The sequence below is a fragment of the Sebastes umbrosus genome, chromosome 11 (assembly GCF_015220745.1).
Source record: "Sebastes umbrosus isolate fSebUmb1 chromosome 11, fSebUmb1.pri, whole genome shotgun sequence".
In the NCBI taxonomy this organism is placed as follows: Eukaryota; Metazoa; Chordata; class Actinopteri; order Perciformes; family Sebastidae; genus Sebastes; species Sebastes umbrosus.
In genome coordinates, this window is record NC_051279.1 from 25,803,731 (window position 1) to 25,826,405 (window position 22,675).

Consider the following 22,675-nt stretch of genomic DNA (forward strand, 5'->3'; position numbering starts at 1 on the left):
ATTATCATTGCATTGTTTGTTAACAGTAAAATAACTATTAAGTTATTAAGATGGTTATTGTAAAGTGTTACCAGTATTTGTATTTTCATAATGACTAACCAATATCTTTTCATTACCTGGCCGAAATGGGCTCATTTAAAGGCTTTGAAAAAGAAATTAGAGTTTATAATTCAAAAAAATATAGGATAATATCTACATTATATCAGTGCATAATGGAGAGAAGGGGAAATACAACATCGTATGTAAAGCTGAAATGGGAAAAAGAACTAGGTGTCACTATTACAGAAGATGAATGGTTGCATATCTGGAGAACACAACAGTCTACAACATCTTCACGTACATGGAGAGAAGACTGTTGGAAGAATGTAATTAGATTTTTTATAACACCCCAAATTACAAACAAATACTTGTCTGTAGCACAACCATGCCGGAGAAGATGTGGGGCCATAAATGTAGACCATTCACATATATTTTGGCTTTGCCCTGATGTTGCACCGTTTTGGGGAAATGTTCATAAGGTTATTTGCAAAATTCTGGGCTATGATATACCCAAGTCATGTATAGTACTATATTTCGGTAATATGACTGGAAATACTGTGTTAAGAGAAGACAGATACCTGCTGAAAGTGTTGTTGGCGGCCTGTCAGAAGGCCATTACGAAGAGATGGTGTAAGGCAGAACCACCTACACAAGATGGATGGCTGAAAATTGTGAATGAAATATATGAGATGGAACTGTTAACCCACAGGATAAGAACACAAGAGGAGCAATGTCGAGAGAAGTGGGAGAAATGGACAATGTTTACATGTCAACGACAAGATGAGGAAATGAACCAGTGAATATGTCATATCAATAAGAAAACTTTGTAGAGACAGGGCAATCTACATATCCTTTCATGTTTTTTGTTTTGTTTTATTGTTCTATGTGTATGTTGTTTTTGGAAATGTAATGGAAAAACATAAAAAATAAAGTATAAAAAAAAAGAAAAGAAATTAAAACAAATCTCTAAATAAAATTGTTGATTTGGCTCAGACTGGTGGGCTTTTATTTTGTAGAGGAAGTGGAAGCTGTGTGTTATTTGTTTACGTTGGTGCTGAGTGCTAGCTGGAGGATGGTGGGACCAGCAGGAGGAGGAGAGGAGAGTTCAGCAGGATAGTCTCCCACCTCATATGGCAGCAGCGTGGCTCAAATATCCCTCTGTGTGGCTGCTGTTGTGGCTCTGCGTCCGGCTGTCCGAGACCAACAACACCCGGTAAGAACCGCCGGTTCCTCTTCTAGCTAGCCGCTAATGTTAGCCTGCTAGCTGTTAGCCTGCTAGCTGTTAGCCTAGCCTACAGACTGATACAGCCTGTCACAACTTGGTTCATTTCCTTTTAAGTGACAGTGGAGTCAGCTGGATTAAAAGGATATATTTTGGTAACATTAATGAACTTATACGCTAACACACCAAGTAGACACATTCATGCTAACCCAACTGTTGTGCAACAGCAGCCAGTATTTAGTATTTCACTTTTAAGTTCTTATCAGTTGTTGAGTACAAAGTTCACACAATTGTCAGACTGACTTCAAACATGACGAGGCCTTTAGTCCCCTCTTTTCACTAAACACACAGAGAAGTAGGCCTAATTGAAATGTATTTAAATTATATAAATATAACAACTGTGGCTGGTTTTATTACATCTGTCACATTGATCTGTGCAATATATCCTTGAGCAATATACACCTCAAGTGCAACTACCTTTGTTTACATTTTATTTATTACATCTATACCTATTTTACAAGTGCAATTTCCTCTGTTTACATTACATCTATTTTTATATTTTAGTGTAACACTTCTGTTTATATTTATTTATTACATCTACTTTACCTGTTTTATTTGCTTTATAACTGTGTGTGTGTTTTACCTGTTATAAGTTTTATCTGCCTCGTTCAGTCTTGTCAAGTATTTGTTTTAAAGCACTGACCAGAAGTGGCAATTGTAAATCTGGTTGTATTTAATACAATGACAATAAAGGTTTCTATTCTATTCTAGCTTTCAGTAAAATTTGATCTGTGCCGTGATGATTTTATCGCCACAGCAGATAACAGCTTTTAGTCACAAGACCTGTCATCACCTTTTAGTTTCATTTCTCAAGGAAACTGACAGTTTAAAAAAAGGAAACTGTGAAAATGTGGCTGCAGTTGGACACTTTGGCCACAATATGACGCTGTTGGATCAGAGTTACTCTAACAAAGCCTGAAAGCCCAAATAATGTTTATGTATATTTATTTGCACACACATAAAACTTCATAAAATCCAGATAAAAATAAGAAATGTAACAGGAGAGGTAAATACAATACAACACACCTCCCTTCAGCATAAGGAGAAAAACAAAAAAGAAAAGAAAATTAAGCTTAATAACCTAATTAAAAGCAAATACAAAAAAGACAATAGAAGCACACAAATTAAGCAGAAAGAGTAACCAATCAATAGACAACAATTCATTAAAAACAGAAAAAAAAATCAAAGATGGGAAATTTTATTCTAAGATGAGATAAAATTTTCACAGGTACTGCATTTAGCATAAAAAATATCCTCAAATCATAACATGGCAAACTGCAGCTCAACAGGCAACAACAGCTGTCAGTGTGCTGACTTGACTATGACTTGCCTCAAACTGCATGTGATTATCACAAAATGTGCATGTCTGTAAAGGGGAGACTCGTGGGTATCCAGAGAACCCATTTTCATTCACATATCTGGAGGTCAAGGGACCCCTTTGAAAATGGCCATGACAGTTTTTCCTCGCCAAAATTTAGTGTAAATTTGGAGCGTTATTTAGCTTCATTCTCTACAAGCTAGTATGACATGGTTGGTACCGATGAATTAATTAGTTTTTTTTCTAATATCATATGATGCCAGTATCTTCACTCTAGCTTTAACACTGAGCCCACGACAACCTAAACATCGTAAATTGCGTTAATGTGTAACATAAATTAGTTGTGTTAAAACAAATTTGCTTTAACCCGTTATTATCATGTTAAATTTGACAGCCCTGATTTTCAAAGACTGATCAGCCTTAAAGGGACTATTTGTAACTTTCAGAAATGCTTGTTAACAGCAACACCTGTGGCCGTTAAGTCAACGAAAGTCAGCATCGGGCTCGCGCTTGCTCGCTCTAAATATACCTGAACGAGCATCACTCAAAACAGTGAGGCGACACATGTCAGCTAAAACCACAATATCACTCTATATTTCACCTGCTTGGCAGTAATGTTAGCTGACCAGACGAAGGTCTCTCCATGAATCACTGCTGATCCTAGTGTTGGCTTTTCCTGCTTCAGCAAAAGCGGGTCGGTGCCGGGGCTGAAGCAGGAAGAGAAACGTTATCGTCTCCCGACTGCGCCCGCAGGGAGACACCGGCACCTGGTCGGACACGATAACGTTTCTGCCCCGTCACTTCATAAGACATGGAAAACCTCTGTTGGTCTGGAGGAGCTGCACCATTTATTTCTGTACAAACGTTCACTGTATATTTACTAGATATTCTCAGAGCTAAACTAACTCTTGCATTGTGGAGTGAGCGCGCATGCTCGTCTAGAGGTGGAGCGAGACAGTGAGAACGCGCGCTGTGTGAGTAAAGGCAAGCAGGCAGCGGAGCAGTGACTCCGGCCACACGCGAGCGCGCATATGCGAGCGCGTATGGGATCCCGACCCGGTACATTTTTATACGCTTAAAAAGTTACAAACAGTCCCTTTAAAGATGCAGTGTGTAGAATGTGGTGGCATCTAGTGGTGAGGTTGCCGATTACGACCACCTCAAACTTCTCTTGTGTGCCAAGGGTGTAGGTGAACTATGGTGGCATTCAGGTAATGTAAAAAACGTGAATGTTCCTATGTAGTGCCAGTGTTTAGTTTATCTGTTCTGGGCTACTGTAGAAACATGGAGGAGCAACATGGAGGACTCCATGAAGAGGACCCGCTCCTTATGAAGATATGAAGGGCTCATTCTAAGCTAACAAAAACACAACGATTCTTATTTTCAAATGATTATACACTAATGAAAACACAGTTATGATATTATATTCTATTTCTGCCAATAGACCCCCCTAAATGTTACACACTGGTCTTTTAATTGTAGCCAGACTCTCTCTGTCGTCTTATCCCAGACTGTCAAAGCAATAAGTGGAGTAGACTTTCACAAGTATACTGGTGTCACAAGTTACCGGGTGCAACTCAGAACTGAGGACAAACCAACCGACATGCATTTTCAGTTTTAGTTTATCTCTTGAACATGTTTTACTTAATTTTCTCTCCTCGTAGAGTCTCTATGGACGATGACCTCCTGCTGCCGTACGCCCACGGCCACGGCCCCTCCCACTCTCACCGGCATGTCAGAGACTGTCAGCCCGTCATTCATGGCAACATCACCTACGAGAGCCGGCCTGCCAGCAACCACAGCGGGCTGCCGGTGGCAGAGTCCACGCTGTTTGTTTCGAACGTGCCGGGAGGCTCCAGATGGGTTTACGGTCAGTGATGGAGTCACAAGTTACAGGGACATAAAATAACTTTATTGGCCAAGTGCATGGAGTTTAAACTGATTTGATCTCTGTGCTGAATCTGGATCTTTGTTTGATGAACCTCTGGTTTATTGATCTCTCTATTTATTTATTTACTCCCTGACCTTTTATCCATTTAACCAAACTGACAGAAAAAGTGTTTACAAGAAACGATGGTGCATCGTCTGGGTTGAAAGTAGCGGAGGAGAAGTCATGTCGTTAAGTGACAATGCACAACAGTAACTCAGAAGATGCTGATACAGTAGTAGAATCTATTTCATCTCATCTCGTTGTCTCCAGGTCACATGACGGTGGTCCACGACCCGCTGAGGACGGTGTCGGTACTGGAGCCGGGTGGGCCGGGCGGCTGCGAGATGAATCAGAGGGCCTTGGTGGAGGAAACAGCCAAGGCCGCCGGGTGTCTGTACGCCCAGAACGCCGGCTTCTTCAACACGAAATCAGGCCAGTGTCTGGGCAACGTGGTGAGCGACGGCAGGGCGGTGCAGGACAGCGGCGGGTTGCAGAACGCACAGTTTGGCATCAGGAGGGACGGCACCCTGGTGTTCGGGTAAGAGATCCAGCTATGACACTGACAAATCTCTGACAGGGATTTTTGAAGCTCAAATAATTGGACCCCAGCTCCAACTCCAGCCATGGTCCCAAAGTTAGTCCCAAAGGGTCAGTTCACCCAGATTATAGAAAACATGTTGTCTTAGGGGCCGTATGCACCATAGCGTTTTTTTCCCAGCTGAAAACGCCAGACTCCCTTCTGTAAACGACCAGCTTGAGAGCACTTTGGAGGTTCAGCGTTTTTTCAGCTGAGATCTCTTGGTTGCGTCTAGTTGCTATGATACGGAATATCCGCAGAAGTAAAACTGTCGGCTGAAGGAGAGGAGAGAGGACGGACCTGCCAGTCTGTGGGTTCATGAGATTAAATTACATTTTCAATTTACCCTCCATTGTTCTTCAGCACTTGTAGCTACATGTAGGATGTGACCGTTGGTCTTTGTGGTATTTGTCCCGCCCCTCCTCCACTGTGATTGGACGGCTGGGTAACAAGTGAAACTGATGAGCGCAGCGTTTTACCCAAAGTTGAACATTTTATAACTCGGCGACCAGAAGAAAAACGCCAAACGTGTAGCGCTCAGCGCAGAATAGACGCTCAGCACCTCGTCACGCTGCTGCTGTTTGTAGCATAACGTAAATACACAGCACTCCCATTGCAAAGAATTAAAAAAAATATATGCTGGCCTCAGGATAAAAATGCTTTGGCAGACACAGCCCCTAAATTACCAAAAACTATCTGCATGATTCAATACCACTAGAGGTAAGTAAGAAAATATGTTAAAGCTTCAGTAGGCAGAATATTTTTGGCATCGATAACCTTTCAGCATATTGTAATTCAAGCGTTCTGAGAGATAACTAAACTTCTCCACCTCCTCATGGCTCTGTTTTTAGGCTTTAAAAAATCTAGACTTTGACCAATCACAGGTCATTTCAGAGAGAGCGTTCCTATTGGCTGTGCTCCGGCTGGTGGGCGGTGCTTGGTATTTCCTCAAGTGATCTCAACATGGCTGCAGGGTCACAAACTTTCTCATTTTACAGCTAAACAGTACACTACAAGATGTTTCTGAGAAACATTTGAGCGCTGCCTAGTTTGACCGTTTGATCGGAGTTCGTGAGTGATTGACAGCTGCTCAGAGACGGCAAGGCTCCAGCTCGGCTCTGATTGGTTGTTTTCCTCCGTTCTGTAAAATCCTGCAGATGCCGTTAGAAGCACCGGAGGACACAGAGGAACATGATTTTTTCCCCGATTACCTGTCTCATTCACTACTGTCAGGATATAGTGACCGTTTTATACAAATATATATTTTTTAATCATATTTGCTCCAATTAAACCCACTGCAGCTTTAATTCATTAGATCAGTAATATTCAGTAGACAGATACAGTTTGGTCTAAGATGCTGACAGATAATTTTTTCTAAAAGATCATTTCACAAAGTTAGTTTACACATATTAGGCACAAATAATTCCCAGGAATGCAAGGAGTTTTGCACAGAAACTGCCAGATAACAACATTCGGCATACCAATAGCTTTTATTTTGATAAGGCACAGGCCGCCATTCTTCATGAGAGTGTTGGAACGCGTCTGTTAAACAGTCAGAAACTACGTTTTGCATAAACTCAAACTATTTTCCTTCCTGTCTCTCTGCTTCTCTGCACCTGATCTCAAGTTTCTCAAATATCATCTCTCCTCTCGTTCAACCAAATTTGCAATTTAGTGACTTCCTGTTTGTCATGGCCCTTTGACTTATAACGTGTGGTTCAGTACAATGAAAAACAATCCACAGATAACGATATGTGTTTTCGTGGCAACATGACTTTTGCACCAGTCCAAAGATATTTACCTGCTTGCATATTGACTGATGAAACACAAGTAATTCCTTGAATCCTTCCCAAGGATAGAACTGGATGTTTATAATGCCACTGCAAGGTCAACACTTACCCACCACGCAAACAAACACACATGCACTCACATTTATCTATAAACCATGAAAAAGTAAATTTAACCTGAGGTCAGTAATCTCCAGATTTCTTGCATGATGCAACAGTCTGAAGCTCAAATAAGATAAAATAAACATTTATACACCTCACACACACACAGCAAACCAAAAACTTGACACAACCAGTCATTTGTTGTCCTGAACCCGTCAGTCAGGCTAATAACAAACCTAAACCTCTCATTTAAAATAGATAATATTGCTTCATCCACATAATGCCAACGTGTAACGCAACAGCTTATTTACACCTCCTGGTAACAGTGAGCCATTCACATGTGGCGCAGGTCAGATATGATATTGTTATCTAAACCCACAGCTTGACTTTAACTCAGCAGCAGTGTCTCTTTGTGGAAAAAATGTGTTCGTTAATGTCCTTTTACGTAGAGCTCGTCACAAATAAACGGCACAACCCGCTGCAGCTTTGATCTGCTGAGATGAATCCTGTCCAGAGTCAGAAAATCTACTCAGCAGGCAAACAATCAGTTGAGTTTTTCACCATACAAACAGTTAGCAGTTAGCTACTGCATCAATATCTGAGTGTGTTTTTATGGGCTTTATCAAAGAGCACAGTCCGCTGCAAAACATAAATAAGGTGATGTTTTTTTTTTGTTTTTTATTATTAAGTAGTTATGAGAATGTATAAACAGTCATATCATTTCAATTTAATAAAGAAAGAAAAAAATACATGATAATAAAAATAGAAAATAAGACAAAAATAAGAATGAATTTGGTGACAGACTTCTTCAGACGAGCAAACATCTCTGAGTAAATTTTAGCTACTGACATGCGTTTGTTACAAATTGAAGAGACTCTAATTGACATTGAATTTGATAGAAAAACACAAGTGTAATAAATAATATTATAATATAATAACATGATTAATAGCTGCGCTCCATTTAGGTGTGTCAGGACCCTGAAACTAAAGAGTATAGAAGCAAAGACACAAAACTCTGGTGCTTTTTTAGCCCCTAGATGGCGCTGCGGTAGTGCTGCCACCATTTTGTATTGAAAACGACCAATGAGTCTGTGGCCATGGATGATAAGGAGACGTCTAAACCAGAGGATAATTTTTTTTTAGGTAAAGCAACTTCCCAGAAGGAACACTTACATATCCCTCATTTAAATCATTATGTCCTAAAAGTTCTAAAATGAACTAACATCTGAATCCAGAGTTATTTTCCTCGCCATAATGAACGTGCATCAGACCCACGGGACTGCACCGCCCTGCACGCTCATATGACATATCCGGTTCTGCCAGCTTCCTGCTAGCTGTATGCGGCTGTAATAATGGATCTATTGGCTTTAATTCATCACTTTTATTATCTTATAATACACCCATGGGCTGTATGCTGCAAGCCTGTACCGTGGTGGATGTATTAACGTCTCTGTTCCCAAACAACCGGCTATCGGCCAGTAGCTAGTGGTGCTAGTAGCATGACATCAACAGAATTTAATAGAGTTGTAGGCTATTTACTAACACGCAGAGCAAAAGCACAGGACACAACCTCTTCTACATCCATGGTCTTTGGTCTGTTGGACCCTCCTCTACATCCATGGTCTGTGGTCTACTGGACCCTCCTCTACATCCATGGTCTGTGGTCTATTGGACCCTCCTCTACATCCATGGTCTGTGGTCTATTGGACTACATTTTGGATCCTTGACATGAAATAGTTTGCGATTTCTCTCAAATTCTGTGTGCTGGATTCTTTAAACTTCCATTTTTTGTCCATCGCTCACTTTATGTTCCTCTGGGAAGCAGCCGGGCAAAAAGTTGAATAAATAAATAAGTAAGTAAGTAAATAGTTATAATAGTATGCATATTTATAATATTGTTATTGTTCAACACGGGACATTTCAGTAGAGACATTAAGTATGACAATAGCTCTGCTGCTGGGCGCTGATGTTGCAATGGAACGAACAATTGACTTTCACTTCTTAGCAATATACGTTCTTTGCTGAAACTCTCCATGTTGGCTCGCTGACACGACTTACATGGACACTACAGTGGAGCAAAAAGCGCCGTTAGTGTTATTGGCTCCACCTGTGCTCTTCCTGGTACGATGATTCATAATGGCTGCTGTGAGAAAGCTGGTTACCTTAAGTTTAGTGTCAGTTCGGTTGATAACGAGATAAAAACGGAGCTTCCTGGAACAACCCAAAGTTGTTGGGCAAAGGTCTATATGTCAGACCAGGACACTCATTTTAACTCACTTCAGGTTGTAAACACGTCACTGATAAAACATATACATAAAATACCATCAATACCAGTTTACCAGCTAGTTTCACTATTTCACCAGATATATACTGTAGTTGTTTTGAAATAGAAACATGTTTGGCTGTGTGATCCAGCTGGTAATTTAAGGTTAGGTAATATAAGGTAAGGTGAGCTGAGTTGAGTCACCCTGAGTTGAGGTAACATTATAGTAGTAAGAATAACCAGAGAGGTTACAGAGGTCAGCGTTGTGAAACTGCACCTGTGGCATCACGCCAGCTGTCATTTTAAACAGCTGGATTTAGGTTAAAGTTGTCAGAATGATAAACACAAAGTTGTATTCAAACTGACTGAAGGAATACAGTTTTTATTACTGTGTTTTTTTATTAGAATTTGAAAGTGATTGTCTGCTGAGTAACGGGTATTACTGTTCATTCAGTTAGCTGCTCTCTTTAAGTTGTGGACTAATATTTCTGTCCTTAGAGCCACAGTGCTAGCTCATTACTGAATTGCACCGTTAGTAGTTGTAGAAACATAAAATGCTGATAAGCAATCAGAAACTGTGACGACCTGATTTCCCCCCCTCCATCCCTCCAGGTATCTGTCACAGGAAGACGTCAAGGACCAGTCCAACCCGTTCGTCCAGCTGGTCAGCGGTGTGGTGTGGCTGGTAAGGAACGGCGAGATCTACATCAACCAGAGCCTGAAGGCTGAGTGTGACAAGACACAGGAGACGGGTACGTACTGTACTTTCACATTTACAGGGTAAACAATAAAACAGCTTTCTGTCAGCCTGCAGGGTTTTTAGTCTGGAAGAGTTGACAAGTTTTCTGGCCAATTAAACGCTACAAGAGCCGATCATCTTTAACAAAGAGAGGGAAGAATTAATCAGAAAAATTAAAGATGGGGTTAAAGCAGGCAAACAATTTTTTGACCGCAGTGAAAATGTTGTTTTTGAATGGCTAAACAGCAACAAATATGTTTTGAAGCAGAATATTACATTAGTAACAAAATATATATATATTTTTAAATAGTTTTAGATACACACTTTTGTATAAATTATCCAGTAAGTGTGTTATTGTGATTTTAGTGAGCAAATCTAATTTTGACAACCTCAGCCACCAGACTCCTTTGACAAAAACAGTAATTTTACCTCTCGGAACACGGGAGTTGCTGGTGTACCGCTGCTTCGATCGGTTAGTTTGTTTGTGTTATTGTGTGGCTTTGGTATTTTAAAGGGTTAGTTCAGATTCACCAAAGTCACACAATAACACTAAATAACTAACCGATCGAGGCAGCAGTAGACCAGCAACTCTTGTGTTCTGCGAGGTAAAATTCCTGTCTTTGTCAAAGGAGTCTGGTGGCTTTGATGTTTCTCCAAACTGGAGGCGTGCCGACAGCCATCTACTGTGGATAATACACTCACTATGGATAAATACCTTATACAACCACACTTCAAAACATCCAAACTATCCCTTTTCAAATCAAGTTGACCTACTGTTTAAGAGGTTCGTTTCAGGGCATAAGCTGCCATCCCATAAACCTGGTTTATGGAACAGCAGCTTTCCAGAGATGATGACGGTTTCACCTGAGTTTCAGTTCAACAGACTGACATACAATAACTCAATCTAGACCCCCCTCCCCTTCGTCCAGGATCAATTCACCTGACCTCAGTCCAGCAACCAGATCAGCTTCACTTCAGCAGTGGTTAAGTGTAACTTTATCTCAGAGCGCCACCTTTCCGTGTTTGCATAACACAGAAACTCGTCTGTGACCTGGCGTGACTCCATCACGCCACCAAAACACAACAATTACAGGAACCAGAGTGAAACCAAAGTTCACATTAAGTTACTTAACTGCACACGCCCTTTATTGTTACACAAATCATGTTGTCAAATAAACAAGGATGAGTTTTGCCAGATCTGATCTGCCATTTTTACATAATGATGAAACTTGACCTCTTTTTTTTCAGGTCATGGCCGCATTATAAAACTGTGTAGAGACATCCACCCACTTCTGACAGTCAGTCAACAAACAACATTGTATCCAAGTCTAAATGGAGATTACAATGTTTACCTTTATTTTCTGTGCTAACCCTAGACTAGAGGTTTAAACTGGGATTATGTTCAGTTGATATTCCAGTAGTGCTAACCCTAGACTAACCTTCTGTTTCTATTGTGAAGTATGAAGAAAGAGCTTTACTAAAGCCGCACGTTGCAGCTGTTAATTCCAGCTTGTTTCTTGTACTTTCAGGGAATATCCGCACTTTTGTCGACGTGGTGTCAGCCAGGACGGCGGTGGGCCACGACGCCGAGGGCAAACTGATTCTGTTTCAGATCGATGGGCAGACCGAAGTAAGGGGGTAAGAAAAGTTCTCTTCTAAACATCTACGCCCCCAGTATGTGGAGGTAAGAGAGCAGACATGAATGTAGATGAGAGAAAACATACGATGATATATACCATTAACATAAAGTGACTCAAGGCCTTTGAGTCAATATAAAGTGCCCCGAAGTGGGAATTAAATAAACAGGGTTTCCGAGCCAAACGTAGCGGCAAAGAACAAGCTGTATGCACTTTAGATTTTCTTTTATCGCAGCAGCAGTAATAACAGTAAAACTGTCTGTGAGATGAGTGAAATGTGTCCACAAAGACATTTAACCTCTTTAGCCCTGGAAGGTGTGGTTCTCCTAGACAGACATACCCAAAATAAATCAAGAATAGCTCCACAACTACCAGGTCTATATGCATGATCTTGGTCTCTATGGATAGGTAAGACCTCAGACAATTCATCCACAGTGTCAGTAACATTGTAACATTGAGACTGTTACTATGCCTGAGTTAACTGTGATGAACCAAAGGAAAAATTTACATTTTTATCCATGCCTAAAATGTTTTCTAGATTAGACATTGGATAACACCTTTATAGCAATGATGACATGCACAGAGATGCCACTGAATTCATTCAGCAACTCCTTGACTACAAATGTGCAAAAACAGATATAAATAACACAAAGCACATAGATTCTACAAAGGTTTAAGTCAGGATAGGACCAGGCTGACTCTCCATTTGGCCACTTTGGTTTTCTACCTCTTGAAAGGGAATCTGGCTATAAAATACTACTGATATCCACTACAGGAGACTATGTGCACACGATGGATCCTTTGGCCATGACATTTACCCTGTGCATCATCACATTCTACCATTGTGCACAGTATGAAATCAATAAAAAGCAACTCAATTGTGTAATTTTGACTCCAAATGGAGTAGTTTTATTATAATGATGAAATATGATCAAGTCAAACTTAGATAATAACAAATAAGATCAATAACAATGTAAATAAAATATCAAAAAAGAATCCAAAGTCATGTATGTACATTCAATATAAAAATGGTCAAAAATATTATAAAGTAAAAATACAATTTCACATGTGTTGATTTTGTAACTAAAATATTGAAATCATTGCCAAACAAACATTGTTTTGAAAAATACACTTGGAGTGTTGTTTTAGTCACGTTAAGGCCTCGTCTTTTAGAAACAATTCAGAAAAAAAGACCACCACAGCATTTTATGAGGTTTTTAAAGGCAGTGTTTTAACACACAGCTCAGCCGAACCCGGTACTGGGTCCGTCGGGTAAAAGAGTTTAATTACCACAGACAAAATATCTTCCTACGTACAAAACACAACAGCTTCCAAGAAACAGCCAGCGATAGTAACGGTGTTGTAAATATCTTTAATACATAACAAGTGTGGGACAGAGATGCTGGTGGAGGTGAAGGAGAAAAAGCCAAAGATGGAGGGTAGAGAATAAAAAACAACCGGATGGTAAAAGTGATAAATGGGGGTGCAGTAAAAGGCGTTTTAACGTCTGACGGGGTTCATTTGTGAGATGAACTAACAGGCTCAAGTTGCCTCAACCCACTAAGATCTCCCCACCGATCGATTGTATTGATCTGACTCTCTCTCAACCCTGGAGATCAATGTGTTGCTGTTAATGATCTGGCCTTGAAAAGCACAACAAGCTGTCTCAAACATGTCCACTGCGCTCTGTACATCTCCACTCAATATCAGGCCTCCACCCGCTCAATAAAGCATGTAGAAGTCAGCTCGGGCCAAACAACGAACTCCCGCTCACAGACTGACTCTCTATATCCAATGAATAACAGACTACTGTCCTAAAAATGCTAAACATGTTTCTGTAATGAAACATTAAGAATACGAAAATAAATCTGGAAATATAAAGAGAAATAAATAAATGAATAACTACGTAAATAAAAAAAAATGGAAATATGAAGAGAAGTAAATAGATGAATAAATAATTAAATTAAAAATGTGGAAATATAAAGAAAAATATTTTCATTTATTTTCCCACTTATTTTTCATTTAATTCTTTATGTATATATGGCACTCCTTTGACTCCATACAGTCTGGTCTAATCTCCAGATTTTATTATTTCAATGTTTTACATGTTGCTGGCAAACTGTACCAAACATCTGTACAACAGTAAACAACTCTTGTTATATTGTGTCTCTGTACAGTATGAATCTGTGGGAGCTGGCTGAGTCTCTGAAGAGCTACGGAGTCATCAACGCCATCAACTTGGATGGAGGCGGGTCTTCCACCTATGTGGCTGATGGCTCATTGGCCAGCTACCCTTCTGATCACTGGTGAGCTAATTAACCCTTCATACATGAGGAACAACTTATTCTCTACCATATATACCTAATCTGGATCTTTCATCTGATGCTCTCCAACATTCATCCTCCCCTCACAGCATTCCAGACAGCAGGTGGCGCTGTGCTCGGGCCATCTCCACCGTCTTGTGCGTTCACCAGCGGCGCTGCCAGCCAGCAGACTGCAGCGGACACGGAGACTGTGTGGACGGACGCTGTCGGTGTCAGCAGGGCTGGCAGGGCGCCGCCTGTGACTCACTGGTGTGTCAGCCGCCAGCCTGCGGCCCTCATGGTGTCTGCACCGCCAGTAAGTGTGAAGGTGGAGCACAGCTGCAGCAGGTGGAGGAGAACCAGGATTCATTTTTATTTTATTTTACTTAAGTAAAAGATCTGAGTACTTCACCCGCTTGTTGTTGTCTCAATGTGAATCTGCACTGTTTCATGTCATCGCCGTGTCCTCTCTGTTGCAGATGGTTGTGTCTGTGATGCTGGGTGGAGAGGAAAGAACTGCAGCCAAGGTAATAACACACACGCGCACACACACACACACACACACACACACACACTAGCCCCTAAACCTAAAGGGTCACACAAGCATTTAAAACAGCAACATTTTGCTGCAAAATCAATTAATTTATATAGAATCACTGAAATCTGCAGAAATTTAACACAAGTTCAACTTTGGCGCACAAATTTGCACCGCCGACTAGTAGCTAGTTGTTTTAAACCCGAGGGAACGGAGTAGAGGTTGACCGTTAGCATTTTTTTAAGGCTGATATAATAACGGTAGTATGGAGCAGGAAATCGGTCGATATCTTCTTTACATTTGCAGCAGCCTAGTCGGCTACTTCTGCATTTTTTGCATTTATTAAATAATTTTTTAGAGAATAGAGAATATCCTGAAGTGTGATTTGGTGGATTACATCGTTGTAATATGTTTTTTTTTATTTTAGGGCTGTCAAGTTAGCGCGATAATAGCGCATTAACGTAAATTTGTTTTAACGACAATCATTTCTCTAACGCATTAACGCAACTAGTGATTTTTAAGTTGTAGCGGGCTCAGTTTTAAAGCTAGAGTGGAGATACTCTAGAACCATGCCATCGTAGCGCGTCAAGAACGAGGTTAAATAACGCTCCAAACTTACGCTACATTTTGGTGAGGAAAATGTCTTGGCCATTTTCAAAAGGGTCCCTTGATCTCTGACCTGAAGACATGTGATATATGATATTCTAGGTTCATATGACACCAGTATCTTCACTCTAGCTTTAAAACTGAGCCCGCTACAACCTAAAAATCAGAAGTTGCGTTAATGCATTAAAGAAATTAGTAAAAAAAGAAAACGAATTTGCGTTAACGCGTTATTATCGCGTTAACTTGGACAGCCCTAGAATGAACGTATCATTATTCATATTAAAAATTAGGCATGTTTGAAAAGCTGGATTTTCATCAGTGGTGTCAAAATACCATATTTTTGTTCTTTTGTTTTATTTTGTGTTGCCTCTTTTGCTAGAAGATGTATTTGTCCACACATGCTAACATACTGAATGATAACACGGTAAACATTATGCCTGCTAAACAGCAACATGTTAGCATTGTCACTGTCATTGTGAGTTTGTTTACATTTGTATCCTGGTTTTTATTTGGGATGTGATGTTTACATGGAACACATAATATACTCCAAAGACCTGATCATAACCAGGATAATAGTGCGCCTGCCACCGTTGATTTCTCCTCTTATTTACAGAGTGCCTCCCGGGTTTCTATGGTGACGGCTGCAATCAAACCTGCGTCTGTGTTAACGGCGGTTCCTGCGACACCGTTCACGGACGCTGTGCCTGTCTCTCTGGTTTCTACGGCAACATTTGTGAACTGGGTAGATCTACGTTTTACTATAGCATGACCAGTTACACCTCGTCTCTTTAGTCAAATGAGTTTAAATTTAAATTAGCCCGTTGAAAAATTTAATAATTCATCCTCTGAATAGGGAAGGTTTTTTTGTTTATATTTAATTATAAAAAAAACGTTGCTTCACTTCCTTTTCAAATGTTAAATATGTGTCTCTGTGTTAGTGTGTCCTCTGGGTTTCTTCGGTCCATCTTGTGTTCACGAGTGTCAGTGTGACAACCAGTGTCCATGTGACCCGCAGACAGGAAACTGTAACGCCACGCTGCGAGAAGAGACCAACTACACTTTACACAGAGGTACACACACACACACACACACACACACACACACACACACACAGAAGTGCTTCATCCTGCAGCATCTCAACTGCTTCCTCTTCCTCATCCTCACTTACCCATGCAACCGCTATCTGCCCCATGTCAAGGTCCAATTCACAAAACCTATTACAGCTAGGGCTGTCACAATAACCGCAATATTGCTATACTGCGCTTTTGACAAGCCAACTGCAGGGGATTATGGAGGATAGAACCTGACAAAATTAAAAAATAAATTAATAAATGACTCGATAAATAAATCAAAATAAATTTCTATTTCTGTTTAATTAGCTTTATTAATTATCTATCATTGTATTAATTCCCTTATTTATTTACTCTTCTGTTTAATGTCCACTTTTATTTATTTATGTATTTGTTTTTATGAAATTTTTAATCTATTTATTTATTTCTGCATTTATATGTTATTATTGATGTACTATGTTTACATTTATTATTTATTTATTTGTATTTATTTATTTATGCATTTATTTATTGTTTAAATGTACGTATTTATTTATGTGCTCAAGCATTTATTAATTTATTTCTGCATGATTTTTCCTTTGCATTTCACCGCCTATTGATTTCCCCAAACTTATTTATCTCTGCATTCTTTTCTTTATACATTTATTCATATAACTGTTCTCACATTTCTTTATCATTTCTGCTTCATTATCCAAATGAGGTGGTGTTGTTTTCATGTATTGCATGTGTCATGCTTTCAGTCTTAGCAGTGGAACTCAGAAAGGGCAGAGCAGGAAGGAAGTAAAATTTAGCTGGCACATGGGAGAAGTTTGCTTTCTCTCAGAAATCTCCTTAGGTTTTTTGTCATTTAAAAAGCAACAATATACCTAATAATACCCTAACAATAAAGATTATTTATATAGCACAAAAATTCAGAATAAATAAAGTAATTTGCAAAACAAAGGCAATAATATCGCATATCGCACTGTTGAGCCAATCATTATCACTGCAGGGGAAGTCCTTTCACCTCGACAGCCCTAGGAGCCCATATTTACACATGTGTTGTGTTTACAAACCGCAAGTGACAACTGTTACATATTAAACTTTTAAAGCAAAAAACTATTGCCACTTTAAGTGTAAGAGGAAAGTATAGACTAAGATTTAACTCTTGATAACAGTGACTTATTTACCCAGCTCTCTTCTTCTCCTCCTCCCTCTTCTTCTTCTCTCCACAGCTGGACATTGTCTTGCCAAACAGATGTTTACATTGTGGAGACGTGATGAAGAAGCTCACAAAGAGCAGCCTCATCTGACAGAGTAAGTGTCAAAGATCGAGTCACGTGACCTCTCACCTTTTCACCTCTGCTGTCCATCTTTCATGTCTGTTCACCTCAAGAAACAGGTCACAGTTTTGCTATGTTAGCATGTTTTAGCTCTTAGACACGTATTCCTGAGTGAGAAAAGGAAAACAGAGCTGACAAGAAAGAGTATAAAGGTTTATTTCTTGTGTCTTTAGTATTTTCTTGGTAGTTGGCAGATACACAGAGTCTGTGAGCTGAGGTGTGAAATCGTCCCATCTGGCAGCCAAATGTTGGTCAGTTTATCTTCCAGCCTCTGACACACACACTGTTAGTCTGTTTTCTGTCAGTGTGGCTTCACGTTAAACCCACCAATTCATTTATAAAAACACGTTGAAAAATATGTCAAATGCTTTGAGGCTAATTTTAAACAGATGTTTTTACAAGATGATGAGAAATCACAAACAGCAGTGCTACATTTCACAGTTTGACGTGAGATATTCAACGAGGAATAATCACGTCTATAAACACAACAGTTCTGTCTTCTGCTCTGATCAATGAGTCCAGCTAAATAATGGCTTCTTGTCTCTCCTCTACATGTAAACAAGGCCGACGCTCTGAGGACGGGGCGCATTCATTAGCCTCCTTAGCTTTCACATGCAAGTTAGGAATTGTTAGCTGTTGCTATGGTTTCTGGGAAGTGCTTTGTGAAAGGGGTACTCTGGTCACAGATGGACTGTTTTTTGTTTTTTTTAAACCCTTATTTGACCAAAAGAGGGAAACATTTTAATTTAAACCAGTCCCTGGCAGTCTTAGAGATGAGACAACAGAGGGTTAAAGTTGGGGTAGGCAGTTTTCTGGAAGGGGAGGGACACAAGAAATCTGAAAATACAGCCCTCCTCCTGCAGCTCTCCTCTCTGTCTGAAGCATAGACTGTATATAAGAAGTGGACGTAGTCACTGTGACATCACCCATTGGTTTGTGGACTACGGTTTTGAAGCCATGAGTTTGGCATTTTGGCTGTCGCCATCATGTTTTTTTGGAACCAGAAGTGAGCCTATTTGGCTTCATTTTTCAGACCCGAAGGGTGCCACTTGGTCCTAAGGCAGGGTCCATTTGAGCACGGGCATATGCACACACTTCATACAGTAACCTGTACGAGTACTAGTGATTAATTTCAAACATCATCCCGATCGTGATTGTGATCCTGATGCTGTTATAAAGCGGCAGTTCTATGAGAATTACTGTCCTGTTTTTCTTTGCAAACTTGTGGGTCTAACCAGCTGCATAGCCATAGCCGTAAGCCAAGGCTAAACTATTAGTAACATTTTCTCTCCATCTCTGAAATGCTCCGTCGATATTGTACAACTCTCTTTTTGATAAGACCATCTTCCTTTGTTCGGGTTGCTTTTAGGGCTGTCAAAGTTAGTGTTAACATTAAGTTAGTTAATAACGCGTTAACGCAAATTTGTTTTGACTAAACTATCTATAAAAAGTTTATTGTTGCACACATAATAACATTTTATATTAATAATATTTTATATTAAGTATTTGTTAATGAATACGAAATGATTTGTAAACCTTTAAGAAATAATTGTTAAAACATCTATAAACATCATATAGATAGAGGCCAGAAAGCAATTATTAACCATTGACAAAGTGTTAACTCTCTATCTAAATAATGTTTAAAGATGCTTTACAAAGTATTTATTAACCGTTTAACAAGGTATTATAATCATCAGTTGAAACTTTATAATAGCCATCCAAATAAATAGATGGTTTACAAATTATTTCTTTAAGGTTTACAAATTATTTCATAATCATTAACAAATACTTAATATAGTATATCAAATTATATAATGCGTGCAAGAATAAACTGTTAAATTAACAAATTATAGCATTACTAATAATTAGTAAACATTATTAATTATCGTTTCATTATTTGTTACAGTAGAATAACTATTAATTAAGTTTAATTAACTACCATTTATAAATTATGGTTATTATAAAGTGTTACCAATGCTTTTCTTTGCCACATATGATGAATATATTTCACTATATTCTGACATTTGATACTAATGATTAAGATGAATTAATTTAATTAAATTATGATTAAATACATTTTTAATTGCAGCACTAAGTTGAGACATATTCACACTGTAAGGAAAATCAGCTTACTGCCATTACAGTTAGATGTACAATAACCTGCATACTTAATAACTTGATATTTTTCCCTTAACATTATCTGAGTTTCAGTACTGATACACCTGACGTAACACTCTTTGCTTTATTTGACGTCCTCCATGTTTTTAATGGAATCAGTCTAACCTTGTCTGTCTCTCCTCAGGCGTACCTGGTTGCTGATCACCGTCACCCTGGCCTCTCTGCTGTCAGCCAGCCTGCTGCTTCACCTCGTACGGGCATGTCGCGGCTCAGTGGCAGCTCGCTTCCTTGACCGCAGAGACTACTCCTCCGTCCCGCTGACCGATATCAACGGAGCTGACTCCAGGAGGATTGGGAAATCCGGTTTCGACTCGGACTCTCAGGATGATATTTGGTCTCCGTCCGGCTCGGGGAGGTCGTAGCTGTCAGGAGGACGTAGAGTGATGACGCTCTGCTATTGGACAAATAGAAACAACTGAAACGCAGTGTTCCTCTGCTTCATTTAATCTTCTAATTTTGTCAAAATTTCCAACGACAATCTTGCTGAAATGAGAAGGAAGTGCACGTTTGTTACATCCTTTGTCACTCTGCTGACATCAAACTGTATCTGGCAGCTGGTCCGCTCTCATTTTTTTGTTTACAGCCGAGGCTTTTTAATCTGATGATGAAAGAAAAGAGGTCAAAGCTTTATCGGGAATCTGCACGTCTCAATCCCAGCTCCAGGTAGGATGAGCTTTTCATCTTGTTGCCATTGAAACTTTGAAACCAGGGGCCTGGATCACAAAGCGATATTTAGTGTGTTGTCCAGCTATCTTTAAGCTTAACTCAGGTGTTTCTGGTATCACAAAGCTGGTTAATCACCATCATTATTCCCACAGGAACCTCATACAACAGTGTTGTATTTCTCCATAGTCAGTGTATTACCCACAGTAGATGGAGTTTGGAGAAACAGACAGGAGTACCAGCACGGGAGCAAAGCAATGTACTGATGTAGACGGGGGCATCTATGTAGGATGGAACCTGGCAAAATCAAAAATAAATTAATAAATTACTCAATAAATAAATAAATATGTCATTAAATGTTGCAAAAATAATATTAAAAATAAATGAAGTAATTTATTAATTGATCAAGTGTGACATAAATTTATATTTCTGTTTTAATTTGCTTCTTTATTTTTTATCATTGTATTAATTCCCTTATTTTTTTATTCTTCTATTTAATTTTCCCTTTTATTTATTTATTTAGCCTCCTCATTTTGCCCCCTCATAATGAGGTAGAAATGCATAAAAAAGTTACAAAGAAAGGTGTAAATAAATGTGTAAAGAAAAGTACACAGAAATAAATAAGTTTGGGTAAATAAATAGGGTGAAATTCAAAGGGTAAATCGTGCAGAAATAAATAATTTAGAAAATACATAAATACATACATTTAAAAATGTATATAAAATAGATTAAAAAACTAAGTGCAAAAATGAATAAATAAATGAATAAATAAATAAAAAATAAACGCAAAAACAAATAAATAAATAAAAAATTAATAAAAATAATTACATAAATGAATCAAAGGGAAAATTAAACAGACGAGTGAATAAATATCAATTTATGTCACATTTTTATCAATTAATGGCTGTATTTATTTTTTATATTATTTTTGCTGCATTTAATGACATATATATTTATTTATCGAGTCAGTTATTTATTTACTCATTAAATTTTTATTTTGGCAGGTTCTGTCCTCCATAGGCAGCAGCAAAACGTTATCCCTTAGCCTTTATTGATGCTCTCTTCAAAGCCACTTTGGTGTTTCGGATTCACCAAAGTCACACATTAACACATCCAAACTAACCGATCGAGGCATCGTGGCTTTGAAGAGAGCATAGATAACAGCTTCAGTTCCCCGTCAGAAAGGGGACAGCGAGGTAAAAAGGTGAAAATATTCTAAATAAAGCGTACACTTAAACTGATATTGATATATTTACTATTAAATTTTATTTGGATATTAATCCTTTGACAGCTTCTTATTTTATTCTAGTTGTGTGCCACTGATTCGCTTCGCTAATGATCTCATCTCTAGTCATATCGAGTGCCTGTACCCGCTTGTAGCTCAATTAGTAACCAGCTTCATGATCCCAGTTCTCCAGGATCACCGGTGTTACGCTCTGTTTAGAGAGCCGGACGAACTTGAACTTCAGGCTCCTGGTATGATGACGTCTTCACCTTGTTGCCACGTAAACAGATGAACATTGAACTCCTACCATGACATTCAAAACAAACAGTTACTGAGGTTTTTTATCAGACAGTTTCTTATCAACTCGAGGATTTTTAGATGTTTGGTCAGAATGCACTGAGCTCCATCTGAATGTAAAATAACTATGAGGTTAATGTGCACATTCATATCAGATTAAAAAAAAATAAAGAAGCACAATTTTCTTCAAGATGACACAAATATTTGCTCAGTTTAAACTTTGTATGTTATCCAGATTTCTTACTGCTCGCTGTAAAACATTCTTTATAATGTCATTTGTAAATGTCACCAAATTCCTGATATGTAATTAACGGGTTATTTTTGCCTGTTTTAAACATATAAATAAATATAAATATCAGGACTCAGTTTGACCACTACAAGATGAATCTGTCTGATGTGTTTTTGCATTCACACGTGTCGGAGCTCACTAACTCTGATTTTTAGAGATTTGAGATTTTAGTTGATCATGCAAGAGGGCGTCCAATTTAATACATTACATAGGCACTTTCAGGGGAATTTAAAATGTAAAAGCTTGCTTTTCTACCTTTAGATCCTTGGCTATCTTAGCATGTCAGCATGCTTGCAGGTATCATGTTACCATATTAGCATTTAGCTAATGGTACTTATGGCAAACAAAAGCACTAGCATGGTAGCACATCAATACTATTGTTAGCAAAACATGCCTGACCTTGGAAACAGTAAAAAGAAATGAAAGAAACTTAACAGAATGTCTAATAATTAGGGCTGTCAATTGATTAAAATATTTAATCGTGATTAATCACATATTTTTTATCTGTTCCAA

The 22,675-nt window shown here is 38.9% G+C and overlaps 1 protein-coding gene across 1 annotated transcript; it reads left to right on the forward strand.

Moving 5' to 3' along the window:
- The first annotated feature begins 1,079 nt into the window (after positions 1–1,079).
- Positions 1,080–21,094, forward strand: LOC119496356 (N-acetylglucosamine-1-phosphodiester alpha-N-acetylglucosaminidase-like). Its single transcript, XM_037783598.1, has 12 exons — positions 1,080–1,252; positions 4,304–4,509; positions 4,840–5,107; positions 9,911–10,050; positions 11,567–11,675; positions 13,852–13,980; positions 14,088–14,293; positions 14,457–14,504; positions 15,732–15,860; positions 16,057–16,188; positions 17,403–17,484; positions 19,813–21,094. Exons 1-12 carry the CDS (start codon positions 1,170–1,172, stop codon positions 20,048–20,050), a joined length of 1,770 nt encoding a protein of 589 aa, XP_037639526.1. The 5' UTR covers positions 1,080–1,169; the 3' UTR covers positions 20,051–21,094.
- The last annotated feature ends 1,581 nt before the right edge of the window (positions 21,095–22,675 follow it).

Bases quoted from the DNA above. Each gene is read 5' to 3' on its own strand.
- LOC119496356 (XM_037783598.1), top strand. From the start codon at position 1,170: ATGGCAGCAGCGTGGCTCAAATATCCCTCTGTGTGGCTGCTGTTGTGG. The intron at 1,253-4,303 runs GTAAGAACCGCC...CTCTCCTCGTAG, and splicing joins TCCGAGACCAACAACACCCG to AGTCTCTATGGACGATGACC. The intron at 13,981-14,087 runs GTGAGCTAATTA...CTCCCCTCACAG, and splicing joins AGCTACCCTTCTGATCACTG to CATTCCAGACAGCAGGTGGC.